Source organism: Somniosus microcephalus, chromosome 19 (genome assembly GCF_052327205.1).
Source record: "Somniosus microcephalus isolate GS21.2 chromosome 19, FLI_Smic_1.0, whole genome shotgun sequence".
Taxonomy (NCBI): Eukaryota; Metazoa; Chordata; class Chondrichthyes; order Squaliformes; family Somniosidae; genus Somniosus; species Somniosus microcephalus.
The window spans coordinates 69,182,452-69,198,122 of record NC_141005.1 but is presented as its reverse complement, the minus strand read 5'-3'; the positions used below and the strand labels follow the sequence as shown (position 1 = coordinate 69,198,122).

Genomic DNA, 15,671 nt, shown 5'->3' with positions numbered 1-15,671 from the left:
AAAAGCAGGGAACTGAGTTGTCTGCAACTACATAATGTGATCACAACGGAGGATCACCGAACCATTTGGGTCACTCTCAAGTTAGCAGGAGTCCAGGTAAAGATGGAATTGGACACAGGATCAGCCCTAACAGTCATAAACCGACGGGACTATGAACGGCTATTCTCACACATACCCTTGAGAGACACAAAAATTATTTTGAAGACGTACACGGGGCAAAAAGTCTACCCCAAAGGAAAAATAAGGGTGACCGTTATATATAACGGTAAGGAAACACCAAAACTAGACCTGTATATATTGCAAGATGGAGGACCACCATTACTGGGACGTGAATGGATCCAGAAAATACAACTGGATTGGCATTCCATACAGGCACTGACTGTGGCTGACAAAAAGGATGACGACGTCACACCTGGATGACTGTCAAAGATCCTAACTGACGCGAAAGAAGTGTTCCAGCAAGGACACGGAACAGTAAAAGGCATGACAACGACGATTAAAATTGAAGAAAACGCAAGCCCAACATTTTTTAAGGCCAGACCAGTACCTTATGCGATCCGCCCAGCCGTCGAAGCAGAGCTGGAGAGTCTGGAACGTTCAGGTGTACTGTCCAAGGTAGACTGGAGCGAGTGGGCTACACCCATCGTCCCGGTGATGAAAAAGTCGTTGAGCAGCACGCCTGGGGAACCAAGGAAGGTTTGCATCTGTGGGGACTTTAAGGTAACAGTGAACCCGGTCCTTCACACCGTACAATATCCACTTCTGCGGATTGAAGATATTTTCGCCTCGCTATCTGGAGGGAAACGCTTCACTAAGATTGATCTGGCCCAGGCGTATCTGCAAATAGAGGTAGAAGAAGCATCAAAAAAAATACCTCACAATCAACACCCATAAAGGACTCTACCAATACAACCAGCTGGTATTCGGGGTAGCATCAGCTCCGGCTATTTGGCAGAGGGCAATGGAACAAGTCCTGCAAGGGATCCCAGGGACCCAGTGTTATTTGGACGACATCCTGGTCACGGGCGAAAATGACAGTGATCACCTTGCCAACCTGGAGCAGGTGCTCACTAGATTTCAGGAATATGGGCCCCGAGCTAACCGCCCCAAATGTGAGTTTTTTAGAAAACAGATCTCGTATTGTGGCCAAGTTATCGATAAAGAGGGGTTACATAAGTCCCCAGAGAAGATTGAGGCAGTAGTCAAGGCTCCAGCACCGGAAAATGTGTCACAACTGAGGTCGTTCCTCAGGCTGGTAAACTACTACCATAAGTTCTTGCCAAATTTGTCTACAATACTACACCCACTGAACACCCTACTGCAAACTGGGGTGCCATGGAAGTGGAGTGACGAATGTAGACGAGCTTTCCAGAAGAGCAAAACACTAATCACATCGAAAGAGGTATTGGCCCATTACAACCCAGCATTACCAATTCGGTTGGCATGTGATGCGTCACCCTATGGCATTGGAGCGGTGCTGTCGCACAAATTCTCGGACGGCTCAGAGAGGCCAATAGCCTTTGCGTCACGATCACTAACCTCAGCAGAGCGTAACTACGCCCAGATTGAAAGGGAGGCTCTCAGCCTAGTGTGGGGAGTAAAAAAGTTCAATCACTATCTGCACGGGCAGAAATTCACCTTGCTGACTGATCACCAACATCTTGTCTCCATTTTTAATCCGAAGAAGGGCGTTCCGGTGATGACTGTGCAACGACTACAAAGATGGTCACTTTTTCTAGGGGCGCACTACTATGAGATTGAATATAAGGGCACGAAACAGCATGGAAATGCTGATGGGCTATCACGCCTGCCACTGCCTACTGCGGAGGAAGCACCAGCAGTGGATCCTGTCGAAATATTCCATTCGACTATAGTTGAATACCTACCGGTAACTAACGCTTGTATCGAAAAGGAAACCCGAAATGACCCGACACTGTCTCGGGTATATGATTTGACGGTGAAGGGATGGCCAGCACATGGCGACTCACTGTTGCCAGCATTCTCGACAAGGAGAGAACAGCTGTCAGTGTGCCGGGGGACCTTGATGTGTGGATCCCGAGTGGTAATTCCACCCAAGTTAAGGGATAGAGTGCTCAATGAGCTTCATGAGGGTCATCTGGGAGGGGTAAAAATGAAAAGCCTCGCCAGGGCTTATGTGTGGTGGCCGGGAATCGATAAACAAATCGAGGACCTGACCAAGAGCTGCTCAGGATGCCAGAAAGTCCAAAATGCACCACCACAGGCCCCTCTACACCCATGGGAGTGGCCCTCATCTCCATGGCAACGGGTGCATATTGATTTTGCTGGTCCATTCATGGACTCAATGTTTTTAATAGCCGTGGATGCGTACTCGATGGCTTGAGGTCATCAAAATGTCCTCCACCACCACGGAGAAAACTATTGCAGTCCTACGGACCATTTTTGCCAGGAATGGCTTGCCAGAACAGATTTGCTCCGACAACGGACCACAGTTTGTGTCCGAAGAGTTCCGGAGGTTCTTGAAAAAGAATGGGGTAAGGCATTACACATCCGCCCCGTATCATCCAGCCACAAATGGATTGGCTGAGAGGTTCGCACAAACCTTTAAGAAGGCAATAAAGGCTATGTACAATGACAACATTCCGCTGCAGCACAATGTGGACAATTTCCTGTTCGCCTACCAGAATGCGACACATGCAGTCACCAACCAGGCCCCAGCCATGATGTTCTTTAACCGAAGGTTAAGATCTCGCCTGGCTTTGCTCAGACCAAACGTACGAAGAGATGTTGAGAGTAAGCAATTCCAGCACATCCATGAGAAGCCAACAAGGAGCTTCAATGTAGGGCAACCAGTCTTGGCCCGCGACTACCAAACAGAAAAATGGCAGCCAGGAACGATATGCACACGGCAGGGCCCACTAATGTACACAGTGGACGTTGGGGAGAGCATCGTGAGACGCCATGCTGACCAGATCCTAGAGTCACAGGAACAATTCAACCCCATGCCTCGCCCATACGTACCTGGTGATGAACCCGATGTACAGGTCGCATCTACCCCAGAAACAGTAGCATCGGAAGCTGATGAACCAACCGACGACAGGGGGCCAGAATCGCCTCCGCACCAAGAGCAAGACACTCGGGGAAAGGCGCTATCCAGAAAGGATCAGGAAGCCTCCCCAAAGACTGAATATATAAATAGACTATTTTCAGCTAATGTTGCATGTTAAAAGTGTTAATTGTAATTAGTTTGATATTTAATTGTTAAATGAGTGTTATGGTACTGTTAATCTAAACGGGGAGGAATTGTAATTTATATACCTTTAAGGGGGGAACTATCTTTTACAGCTCATGTATACTGCAGTACCGGCAGTGACCACACCTGTATATAGCACTGAGTAGTAATCTGTACAGATCAGTTCCAGTGTGTGCCACGTTTAGTAAACACCTGTTGTACCGTTCTCCTGCAGTCTGTGTCTTATTATACACGGACACAACAAAAGCAAAACGTTAATAATTTGCATACACGTTCCCTGATACAGCCCTGCATGTATTCATTTGGTATTGGAACGATGTGGAGCAGTGAAGACCTCTTTTGGAATCACTGGTGTTAGTGAGATTGGAAATTTCAGTGCCGCTCCTAATAATTGGCTTCTTGGATGTCAGCTTGGCTCTTTGGGAGGTATCTAGATGACTAATCCCCAACCTCCTTGTAGTGTGGACACTGGCTTTGTTGTAAAGGATGCTTGATGTTGGTTCCATATTTTTTCATGTTGGATTATAAGGTAAGAATAGCAGAGACTTCATGATAATCAACATATTTAACTCTGAAAGGTCCGTATTATGCGGGTGTCGTGTACCTAGAAACAATGCAAGGCCACTTTCCAGGTGGCCCATTTTCAAAAGGAATCCAAGTTCCAATGGGAGGGAGTCACCGGTGAAGCTTGTTTCAAATGAATGGAAAAACTTGTCCAATGGACGTTGGTGCCAATCAGATTGGCCTCTTTGGTGCAGTCTCTAATGGGCAATTAAGAATATTCAGTGGAGATGAAGTGGAGGGCAGTGGGGTGGATGGCCATTGAATCTGTAAACACACTGATGCCAGCGCCATTGAGAGCGACTCAGTTTACTTGACCTATGAGCTGATACCATAAAACCTGGTCATTGCGATTCCGTGGTGCTTCTCCTGGTCTCCTGTTGTATCTTTGGCCATTTTCAGCTGTTTGTTCTGTTCCTCTGGGGGTCCTGCCGGATTCCTGCCATAGTTACGACAGGAAACCTGGAGTACCAAACACGGAATCACACAGCCCGGGAAAATCAGTCAGTCGTTCCTGCAGGAATTTATGACCAGCGGGTGGGTCTTGGGCACTGCTTCTTGTTGCCGTCTTTCAAGCTGGAAAATAGAAGCGCATTTATACAAAACGCCAGGGCCTTCAGATTGCACTGTGTGAATATTAGCCTGTGTATGTACATTAATACTAGCGTGTGTATGTACATTAATATTAGCGTGTGTATGTACTTTAATACTAGCCTGTGTATGTACATTAATACTAGCCTGTGCATGTACATTAATATTAGCATGTGTATGTACATTAATATTAGCCTGTGCATGTACATTAATACTAGCGTGTATGTACATTAATATTAGTGTGTGTATGTACATTAATACTAGCATGTGTATGTACATTAATACTAGCCTGTGTATGTACATTAATACTAGCGTGTATGTACATTAATATTAGCATGTGTATGTACATTAATACTAGCGTGTGTATGTACATTAATATTAGCCTGTGTATGTACATTAATACTAGTGTGTGTATGTACATTAATACTAGCCTGTGTATGTACATTAAAACTAGCATGTGTATGTACATTAATACTAGCGTGTATGTACATTAATATTAGCATGTGTATGTACATTAATATTAGCATGTGTATGTACATTAATACTAGCGTGTGTATGTACATTAATATTAGCCTGTGTATGTACATTAATACTAGTGTGTGTATGTACATTAATACTAGCCTGTGTATGTACATTAATACTAGTGTGTGTATGTACCTTAATACTAGCCTGTGTATGTACATTAATATTAGCATGTGTATGTACATTAATACTAGCGTGTGTATGTACATTAGTATTAACGTGTGTATGTACATTAATACTAGCGTGTGTATGTACATTAATACTAGCGTGTGTATGTACATTAATAGCCTGTGTATGTACATTAATATTAGCATGTGTATGTACATTAATACTAGCGTGTGTATGTACATTAATATTAACGTGTGTATGTACATTAATACTAGCGTGTGTATGTACATTAATATTAGCCTGTGTATGTACATTAATACTAGCGTGTGTATGTACATTAATATTAGCCTGTGTATGTACATTAATACTAGCGTGTGTATGTACATTAATATTAGCCTGTGTATGTACATTAATACTAGCCTGTGTATGTACATTAATATTAGCGTGTGTATGTACATTAATACTAGCGTGTGTATGTACATTAATATTAGCGTGTGTATGTACATTAATATTAGCCTGTGTATGTACATTAATACTAGCCTGTGTATGTACATTAGTATTAACGTGTGTATGTACATTAATACTAGCGTGTGTATGTACATTAATACTAGCGTGTGTATGTACATTAATAGCCTGTGTATGTACATTAATATTAGCATGTGTATGTACATTAATACTAGCGTGTGTATGTACATTAATATTAACGTGTGTATGTACATTAATACTAGCGTGTGTATGTACATTAATATTAGCCTGTGTATGTACATTAATACTAGCGTGTGTATGTACATTAATATTAGCCTGTGTATGTACATTAATACTAGCGTGTGTATGTACATTAATACTAGCCTGTGTATGTACATTAATATTAGCGTGTGTATGTACATTAATACTAGCGTGTGTATGTACATTAATATTAGCGTGTGTATGTACATTAATATTAGCCTGTGTATGTACATTAATACTAGCCTGTGTATGTACATTAATAGCGTGTGTATGTACATTAATACTAACGTGTGTATGTACATTAATACTAGTGTGTGTATGTACATTAATACTAGTGTGTGTATGTACATTAATATTAGCGTGTGTATGTACATTAATACTAGCGTGTGTATGTACATTAATATTAGTGTGTGTATGTACATTAATATTAGCCTGTGTATGTACATTAATAGCGTGTGTATGTACATTAATACTAGCGTGTGTATGTACATTAATATTAGCCTGTGTATGTACATTAATATTAGCATGTGTATGTACATTAATATTAGCCTGTGTATGTACATTAATATTAGCGTGTGTATGTACATTAATACTAGCCTGTGTATGTCCATTAATATTAGCCTGTGTATGTACATTAATATTAGCGTGTGTATGTACATTAATACTAGCCTGTGTATGTACATTAATATTAGCCTGTGTATGTACATTAATATTAGCGTGTGTATGTACATTAATACTAGCCTGTGTATGTACATTAATATTAGCGTGTGTATGTACATTAATATTCACACAGTGTAATTTCAAGGCCCACATTTTATGGTAGGAATCTGGAATGACTTCCTTTAACCATAAGCTTGAGCAGACTTTTCAAATTCTTCTTCTGCACAGGCTCAATAATCTGGTGCGGCTTTCTGTTGGACCTTTCATTTTACTTGTGGTTGGGCAGGTAATCGAGTTCAGCTATTAATCTGCAGATATTCTTTGGGTTACCGGATTTCACCAACAATTGTGGTGTAGTGGCAGACGCTGCCATGAAGTGGCAGGGCTCGGGTTTGCAGCCTTCACTGCCAATAAGGCACAAGTTCCGGACTAGGCTCTTTTCTTCTTCGAAACCAACCAAATGTAGGAAGGGGATGGGGGGGCGGAAACTAATGAAAAAGCAAATCCTCTCTGCTGTTTCTTAACTCAGCCCTGAGAGGACAGTTCATAAGAAGCATTTCAGAGGCCTGGAGTACCACAGCTGGCCACCTCAGCAGTACATGGTGTAGAGTGAGACGGTGAATCTAAAGAGGAGAAAAAATACAATAATGACTCCTAAGTTTACATTAAAGAGAAAATAACATGAAATATCCCTTGTAAATTTACAAAAGTCTTTTTCCCCCTCAAACACAGGCATGGATAGAACTACAGCCGAGGACTCGGGAAACAGGATGAACTCCACCACTGGCTGCTGTTGAAATTCAGTGTCCAGCCTGTTGTAACATTGACTAGTCTCCCATGTGATTCGTGCACCGTGGTGTTGGCAAACGCAAAGAGGTTGTGGATTTAAACAATACATGGACTGCAGTCTGATGTCAGGTTGGGTTCCGATGATTCTGGGCACGCATTACCTGTGATTTATAGAAATAGAAAAATCTGAGGGTAAAGGAGGAAATGTAGCTATTTTATAAAGATGTATAAGGCAAACCTATTTGAGACAAATGCCACTGATAATCAGTTATTTATTAATTTGGAATAAGGATTATTTAGTTACTAATACCACTCGTGTCAAAGGTCACTTCAGTGTGACCTAATGTCTGCAATAAATAAATTTATTGAAATTTCCCTTTTGTGAAACAGCAATGATTTTGCTAAATAACTTTAGGTTCTTGAGCTCTTTGTGTGTAATCTTTGTAAACGTACTGTTTTTAATCATTGACAAGATTATTTTAATGGTCAAGATCCAAAAATGAGGACGGGGAGGGGTCACTAACATTTTTTGGTATGAAGACAAGTGAACATTGGCAACCTGAGGTGAAGGCCCCTTAATGGGACAATAATTATCGAACAATCCTAATCCTAACGCCCAGTGCTGGCATGGAGTTTCTGTTGTCTGTCAAATGTAATGAGTCTTCTAGGAATTTCCTGCTTTGTGTACTAAATATGCTTGGAGTTTAGAATCAGCAGGAGAATGCAGCATGTTAGCGGGCGATGTCTCTGACTGTCAACCAAGTCACAGGTTTATGGCATTTTCCCTTCATTGGTGAATCCTAATCTTGACTGTTGCATCCAGGAGAACTGCTAAGTGGATCCCAGGTACTTCCACACAAGGAGGGAGGGAGAAATCTGGGTGGGCGGGGTAGCCTTGAATTGCTCTTGTGCCTAGTAGCTGGATTAAGAGTGGCATTGTTGGAAGCATGGAACGCTATTCTGCAATGTATAGGCAGAAAAATATATGTTGAAAACGTATCATAAAAGCGTAGAACCCACGGCTAGGAATAAACCTGAGGCATGAATGCTGCTTTGATTTACTCACGTACTGTTGCATCTAGAATATAGCTGTGTTATTCCTCCCGCACACTTTAATGTCATGCTGCTTGGTCAGGCGGATCGGACAACAGCCATAGGCTTGTTCAACTCATTCCCTCCATCGGGCTCTTCCTCCTCTAAATGTCGCCACTGAGACTGCCAATCTCTCCAAGGGGAAACCTGAGTAACAATGTGATTTGAGACTGGGTTTGAACTACTGGTCCCCCAGTTCATCATCCAATACTCTCTCACCCTATAGCTACCAATGTCTTCTGTCATTCATCTCTGATTTGATTGATGCTAAATTAAAAGGTAACAGATTTTCTGTAAAGGGAAATGAATTCTCTCTGCCCACTTTGTTGGATTGTAGACCTACATGGTGTATAGAGCAGAGGGAATGTGCAGGGAAATGGAGTTAGAGTAGGTAGCAGTGGAGTGGGGCTAGTAACAACACAAGGGCCAAATGGCCTCCTTCTTTGCTGAAATTCCTATGATTCCATGATATTAGGAGGCTCCCTCCTCACAACCACAACCTCCCCCCAGTACAGCTCATTAACTCAGTTCATATTGTAAAATTGTACCTAACACGCCTGAAAACTTACTTTTCTACTCAAACCAAACAAGTAGCTGAAACCACATTTACGTTCACACTTTGTGTAGTGTAAAAACACCTTTAATGTTCCAATCTACTGTGAGTCATGCACATTTTCAGCAATGCTTTGAAGTTGTTGGGTGTAATGAAGAGATACAAAGGGATCAGTGGGTCCGCTCTTGAGGTGAAGACAACATGGCAAGTACGGCTCTTTCACGGTTGAGTTGTGTTTATACCCAAGGTAATAAACCTAAATGTTTGAAAGTTAAACTTCCTCATAACCGAGCACAGTGTCCACGCTTTTGTCTCCATGGATACACACCATGGAGCCTCACAGGCCACAGGGTGTGTATCCATGGTCCTATTAATCTGTATATCTCTCAAGTTGCTGATGCTAACAGATCTCGGTGTTCTAATTCAGGATATATCCACCAATGTGGCAACAGTGCTGAAAAAAAAGGCTTTTTCCAAACCCCCAGATCCACAAAATTCAATCAGGACCAACCAGTGTGCAAGAAATATAAACTCAAATAGCATTGAGTCGGCTGGTCTTCAAGGGCTGGATTGCCAGGGCTTAGTGGCTGTACGTGGCCCTAGGGTTGAAGGTTGGACACTCCCAGTACCACCTGGTGCTGCATTAAGCTATACAGACTGGATCCCAGTCTGTGCTGAGTTAGCTGATGTCAGCAGTTGGGCATTATCATTGGCCTCAGTATTTTAGGTAAGGAAGGGAAAATGAACCATGCTCCGAATTACTAACCAGTGAACAGGCTGGGAAAACGCACGTGCTGGCGGATCGAGTTCAGGTGCGAGTCCCCACCCACCATGGTCGGCTAGCCCACCGGCACTCACTCATCAGGCTCACTCATGAGGAATAGCAACTTGGCCGAAGTGCCAGAAAGCAACGAGTGGCACTGGTATCAAAACCCAACAAGGGTCGGTGCCTTTTGGAGAGGAGAGGAGAAAATTGGCTTTAAAATATTTAAGTTGCTTGGGATTGTGTGGAAACACTGAAAGCAATTAATCTTCCTTAGGGCACTATGAGGATGTGGCCTTGATGTCAAAGATGTCAAACTGCCATGGAATGTCATTTAATAGTTTGTATTAAGCTACATACACGGTATAAAAGAAATATAAGAGTATGCTTTCAATTTATCTTGCACCCTTTTAAAACCGAATTGTTGTTCATATCAGTTTCTCTCATTTCAGGTTTTATGTGTGAACAATACATAAAAAATAGAATGGCAGAAAGTGGGCATGATCTTATCATTTCAGGACACTTCCAGTGCAGTTCTGCAAGTGTGTGTTAAACATTTACTGAAGTGCCATGGAAGTGGAGGAATGGCTCCACCGTTGATTGTTAATAGAGACCAATCGTATTAAATTGACAAATACCGTTTGAACAGACGTATTAGTGTCACAGACCTGCTATACATTTATATAATGCCTGTTAAAAAAATAATGTTTCAGTTGCACAATGAATTGGAAACTCAGTGGTGTTATGTCATTCCCAGCCCACTGCCTTGTGAAGTAACCTGGGATTACAAATGTTCACGCCCACTTCACACTTCATACACAAGTATTTGTCTCTCTTGAAAGGTTTGTGTTTTATCATACCAGACTTGCGCCTTCGAGTTATGAAAGTGTCACAGCTTCACTTGCATGTCGCAGCATCGTGACAAAAATGATACATAGGTTTTCTGCCTCATCTCCTTCACCAGAAATCAAGAAGGTGCCTTTTTTTAAATGAGTATTTCCTTAACGAAGTAACCTGAATTGCTGCCGCAAGTTGTGTACCACAAAGTGTAACTGTCTCGAAACGTGATCAGTGATCATTCAACTGCTGGATTTGTGCATTTTCACCCTGTGATTCTCGTGTAACTGGAACTATGTTTATTTTGCTGAGTTATGAATTTGTTGCTATATACAGTTTGGCTTATGTAAATTATGTATTTCTTTTAATTTAGCCCTAGGTTGCATCTGCTATACTAGAAAGGAAACAGAATTAAATTCAACATTGCTGGTACCCTTTCTGATTGAGTTATTTCCACACTACCTGTTGAATTTGATGTCTAAACAACAAGGATTTTTTTAAAGTCGAAGGGGGTGATTTTAACGCCACCCATTTGGTGGGAACTGGGTTACTTACCCTCCGGAAAGCCGCCCAGATCCAGCTGACCGTGTTTTCACTCAGGCTTTTGGACGGGTAGCTAAGTGGCCCACCCAAAGCCAGCGGGGTCCTTCTTTAAATATGCAGTTAATTTCTCCCATGACATCATCAGACCCTGACTGCAATTTTATCTCAGGCCTGTGTGAGGAATCTGCTGTGTCCAGGTGAAGGCCAGTCAGGACATGTCCTGCCAGGAAGAGGGACACAAAAGATAAGTTTCACACTTTTCTTTGTGGGGCCATGAGGAGCAGGAGTGCTCCTCAGGGCTCCACAAGGAAAGTTTAGGCCTCCCCCATCCCCCCCACCCCCGCCCCGGAACTCCCTTCCCCACACTTACCCAAAAGCTGGTAGGTGGCCAAGGTGCACCGATTTGCCAGAGGCTGGCAGCCACTTCCCGCCCATTTACGGGCAGTTTATGAGGCTCGGGAGTTTTCTGCTGCAGTGTATTCCCCGGCACCCACCCATCCAGAGTTAAAATCGGGGCCCGAATCTTGTTTGCAAAGTGATAGGAATTTCTTGCTTGCAGGCAGACATTTGTACCTGATCAGTGATACCCCTGATGGACAAGGCATCATAGAAACATTCAGAGCAATCTTCCCCCTCTTTTTTTTGGGTGTGCAACGCGGCCTATTCACAGTTTTTAACATGGGAAAAGCTGGTCCCAGCCTGCACAGGACCAGCAGAGAGCTGCATGGCTGCGCAGCTTAGGGGAACGTTGCTTGACAATAATAAGGCAGTAACTTGAGTCTATGGACTTGAGCATAAAATCTCGGTTGACAATCCAGTACAGTACTGAGGGAGTGCTGCTCTGCCAGAGGTGCCGCATTTCAGTGGAGACGTTAAACCACTTTCAGGTGGACGTAAAAGTTCCCATGGCACTATTTCAAAGAAGAGCAGGGGAGGTCTCCCTGGCTAATATTTATCCCTCAAACACCTAAAAACAGATGATGTGGTCATTATCACGGTGCTGTTTGTGGGAGCTGGCTGTACACAAATTGGCTGCCGCGTTTCCTACATTACAACAGTGACTGCTCTTCAAAAAGTACTTCATTGGCTGTAAAGCACGTTGGGACGTCCTGAGGTCGTGAAAGGTGCTATATAAATGTAAGTCTTTTTCTCTTAACCTCATTGAGATGTTTACAAACTATCACTTGAACACCTCAATAAGATTATAATGTTGCCACTGACTGAAATTTCCATTAAAAATATCAAATAGTGGCTGACTCCATAGCAGTTCCCAGGTATCCATTAGCTTTTACAACATACCAAAAGATCTCCCATCGTGTTGCTCAAAGTGTAATTATACCATGTAACGCACAGTTCTGCTGCTGAAGTGGGCCTGTGTCTAAGGTGGCTGCCCGTTTAAACACACGGGGTGATTTTCCCCGGATACTTCAGGTGCTAAAGAGCCTCCGAGGTGCCCAAGATGTGGTCTTAAGCTGAAACGCCGGTTTAGCCCATGTTTAGCGTAAGACGCCATCTTGGTAAAGGAGTTGTAGCTTACACGAGGAGCAGCTGTCCGGAGGATCGTTAAAGGGCTGATTGCTACTTAAATCACCTGCTAGTGCTCATTAAAGAGGCTGCATGGCATTTTGGTGGCTTGCACTTGAGCATAAAATCTCGGTTGACAATCCCTCTGCTAACAGCAACCAGCTGATTGGGAGTAAACTAGTCATTGCTGAGGATTTCGACTTAACGGTACATCACCTTTCACTGTTCACTTGCTGCTGGAGGTTTGAAGAGGAATTTTGAAATAAATCGGGAGACTTCCTGGGACACTTTATTAAGAATTCATCAACATTTATTCCAGAAATTCTCTGAGGACTTCACCTAAAAAGAGTAAGTGCTGCGCTACACTACCCTATTGGACATCTTATAGGAGTCACTAGGAGATAGGGACTGATTGGTCATGGGCACCTTGGTATCCTCCTTGGTCTGCCGGGGGAATGGGAGGTGGACATGAGGCCAAGCGGCCAAGCAGAGCAGCACCAGTTGCTGCAGGAGAGAGGGACAGAGGGACAGGAGAGTGAGGTGACCTCCTTACCCCCTGTGGGAACAGGACATCCTTCCTCCTCTGGACATCCTCCACCAGGAACTCAAGTGCTGCGCCTGAGAACCTATGTGTCCTCTCACTCAGTCCCTAGGAGCAGGAGTAGGCTAATTTGGCCCTTCGAGCCTGCTCCGCCATTCAATAAGACCATGGCTGATCTTCCTCATCTCCACTATCCCCATATCCCTTGATTCCCTTAATATCCAAAAATCTATCGATCTTTGTCTTGAATATACTCAACGACTGAGCATCCACAGCCCTCTGGGGTAGAGAATTCCAAAGATTCACCACCCTCTGAGTGAAGAAATTCCTCCTCATCTCAGTCCTAAATGGCCGACCCCTTATTCTGAGTCTGTGACCCCTGGTTCTAGACTCCCCAGCCAGGGGAAACATCCTCCCTGCATCTACCCTGTTAAGCCCTATAAGAATTTTATGGCCTAGAAATTCAGTATAGCCACTTTTGGGGCGGTAAAGTCGGGCGGGCGCTAAAGTTAGCGCCCGCCGGAAAGTGGAGGCCACTTCGCCGATATTCAGTAGCTTTGGCCAAGGAGTTTGGGCGAGTACTGAAACTGGCGTTGCACCCCTATCTTTAGGCGCTAAGCCGGCGGTGCAGAGTGATAACGCCGAGGCCGGGCGCAGCGCAGGTGCGGTCATGTTTTGATTGACAGCAGACACCCTGACGCCGGCCAGCTCTTAAAGGGGGAAGGGTCGACTTGGTCTGCTGCCACGCCCTGGATAGTGGAGCCCTCCAGCTAGGCCTGAACGCTGCTGCTGGACCCAAATAGCGCCTGAAGCCATGCAGAAGGCCCGTGAACGAGCGCAGCGCTTCTCAGAGCATGCTTTGAGGGTGCTGCTTAGGGGTTTGGAGAAGAAAAGAGATATCTTGTGCCCGGACAGTGGCAAGAAGGCTCCCAAGAGGCTGTACAGGAGAGCCTGGAGGGAAATCGCCCAGAGGGTCACAGCCAACAGCGATGTCCCCAGGACTGGTGACCAATGCCGCAAGAAGTTCAACGACCTCACTCGGTTGGTCAGGGTGAGTACCCTTTCCAGTGTCCTCCTCATCCTTGCATGTGCACCTCACATTATGGGCAAAGGGACCTCCAAGGCCTAATGGCCAGCCCTCTTCCAGCAGCTATGGCACTGGCATGATCATCAGTAGCACTTTCTGCACTTGACACACTGGCCAAGCTATTCGACCATGGGAGGCAGTGCACACAACAACAGGGCACCACACTGGCCAAGCTATTCGACCATGGGAGGCAGTGCACACAACAACAGGGCACCACACTGTACTTAGAGGCCGTCCTTTCTCTTGCAGGCCAAGCTGGCGCAGAATCTGAAGAGCCGGACTGTCACCGGGGGAGGCCATGTCCAGTTCCAGGAGCTCAGTGACCTGGAGGAGCGCGTGGCTCGACTCATGCGTGCCCGGGTGATTGGCCCCGTTGCTATTGGAGATGCCGACCCTGTGCTGGGCCCCAATGGTAAGGACATGACCGTTTGGACCTCTCTCGTTCCCCTTGCGCTTCAGATCTACATCCTTCGCCACTGTCCCACCAATGCGCATAATGCCACCACTCATGCCTCCCTCGCTGACGCCCTGTCCTCACTCTAAAGCTACTCTTACGCCTTCCTGCTTTCAGCTGGTGAGGAGGAGGTCCCTGAAGCTGCAATTGTCAGTCCCTCGGAAGAGGAGGACGACGAGGACCAAGGGGAAGGCGGCACATCGGGGGAACCCTCATCCGCGCCAGGGGATGGCAATGGAGGGGACACGTCTTGCCTGGAGGAGAGCCAAGGGGAAGTGTTGCAGGGGGGTGTAGCTCCTGTGCCCAGTGGCGTCCAGCCACGCAGGAAGGGTCGGGCAGCACGGCTGCCTTCTCCCCAGAGGGGGGAAGTGTTGCAGTAGAGGGCAGTTGCTGGGCCCAGTGGCGTCCAGCCATGCGGGAAGGGCCGGGCAGCACGGCTGCCTTCTCCCCAGAGGGGGGAAGTGTTGCAGGGGAGGACAGTTGCTGGGCCCAGTGGCGTCCAGCCACGCGGGAAGGGTCGGCCAGCTCGGCGGCCTTCTCTCCAGAGGGAGAGTCCGGCCTCCAGTCCGGAGACGGTCCTCGCCCAGGAGGTGCGCCTCCTTGATCAAATGTCCGCGGATTCGGAGCGGCGCCACACCGAGTTCATGGGGGTTGTGGGACAGTTGCCTCAGGCCATTGAGTCCCTGGCTCATAGTGTGGCCGATTTCGGGGACTCACAGGCCAGGGGTGTCGAACAACTCGCGGCAGCACAGGACGCGAGTCGAGAGTTCATGAGTGGTGCCGTGCAGACACTGGCTGGTCTGATGCGGGCACAGACCAGGGCAGTACGGGCACTCACCTGCCACACTCGCTGTGTCACGGATGCATCGCCAGGGCACCCGCCGCGCTGCTGCAGCACAGCGGTCTGGCCTTCACCAGATTGCTGCGCTTGCTGCAGTGCCAGCCCGGCTGAGTGCCAGTGTCTCTGGCGACCAGCGAGCGCCTGGCATCAGCCAGCTTGCCCCCATTGCTGCAGCCGCCACTGCCACTCCCCCAGCAAAGCTGCGATGAGCTGCTGGAGAGACTGATGCTGCCCAGCCACAGCTGCA

At 45.8% G+C, this 15,671-nt stretch overlaps 1 protein-coding gene across 5 annotated transcripts in view; it reads left to right on the top strand.

The window, feature by feature from the left end:
* Positions 1-10,866, top strand: part of rab36 (RAB36, member RAS oncogene family) — a 153,794-nt gene extending 142,928 nt beyond the window's left edge. For all 5 annotated transcript variants that reach the window (XM_085962004.1, XM_085962006.1, XM_085962007.1 and 2 more), the window contains one exon: positions 7,133-10,866. In XM_085962004.1, the coding sequence (XP_085818130.1) occupies positions 7,133-7,197 (65 nt within the window). In that variant the 3' untranslated portion in view covers positions 7,198-10,866. The remainder of the gene's footprint in view (positions 1-7,132) is intronic.
* Positions 10,867-15,671: the final 4,805 nt, after the last annotated feature.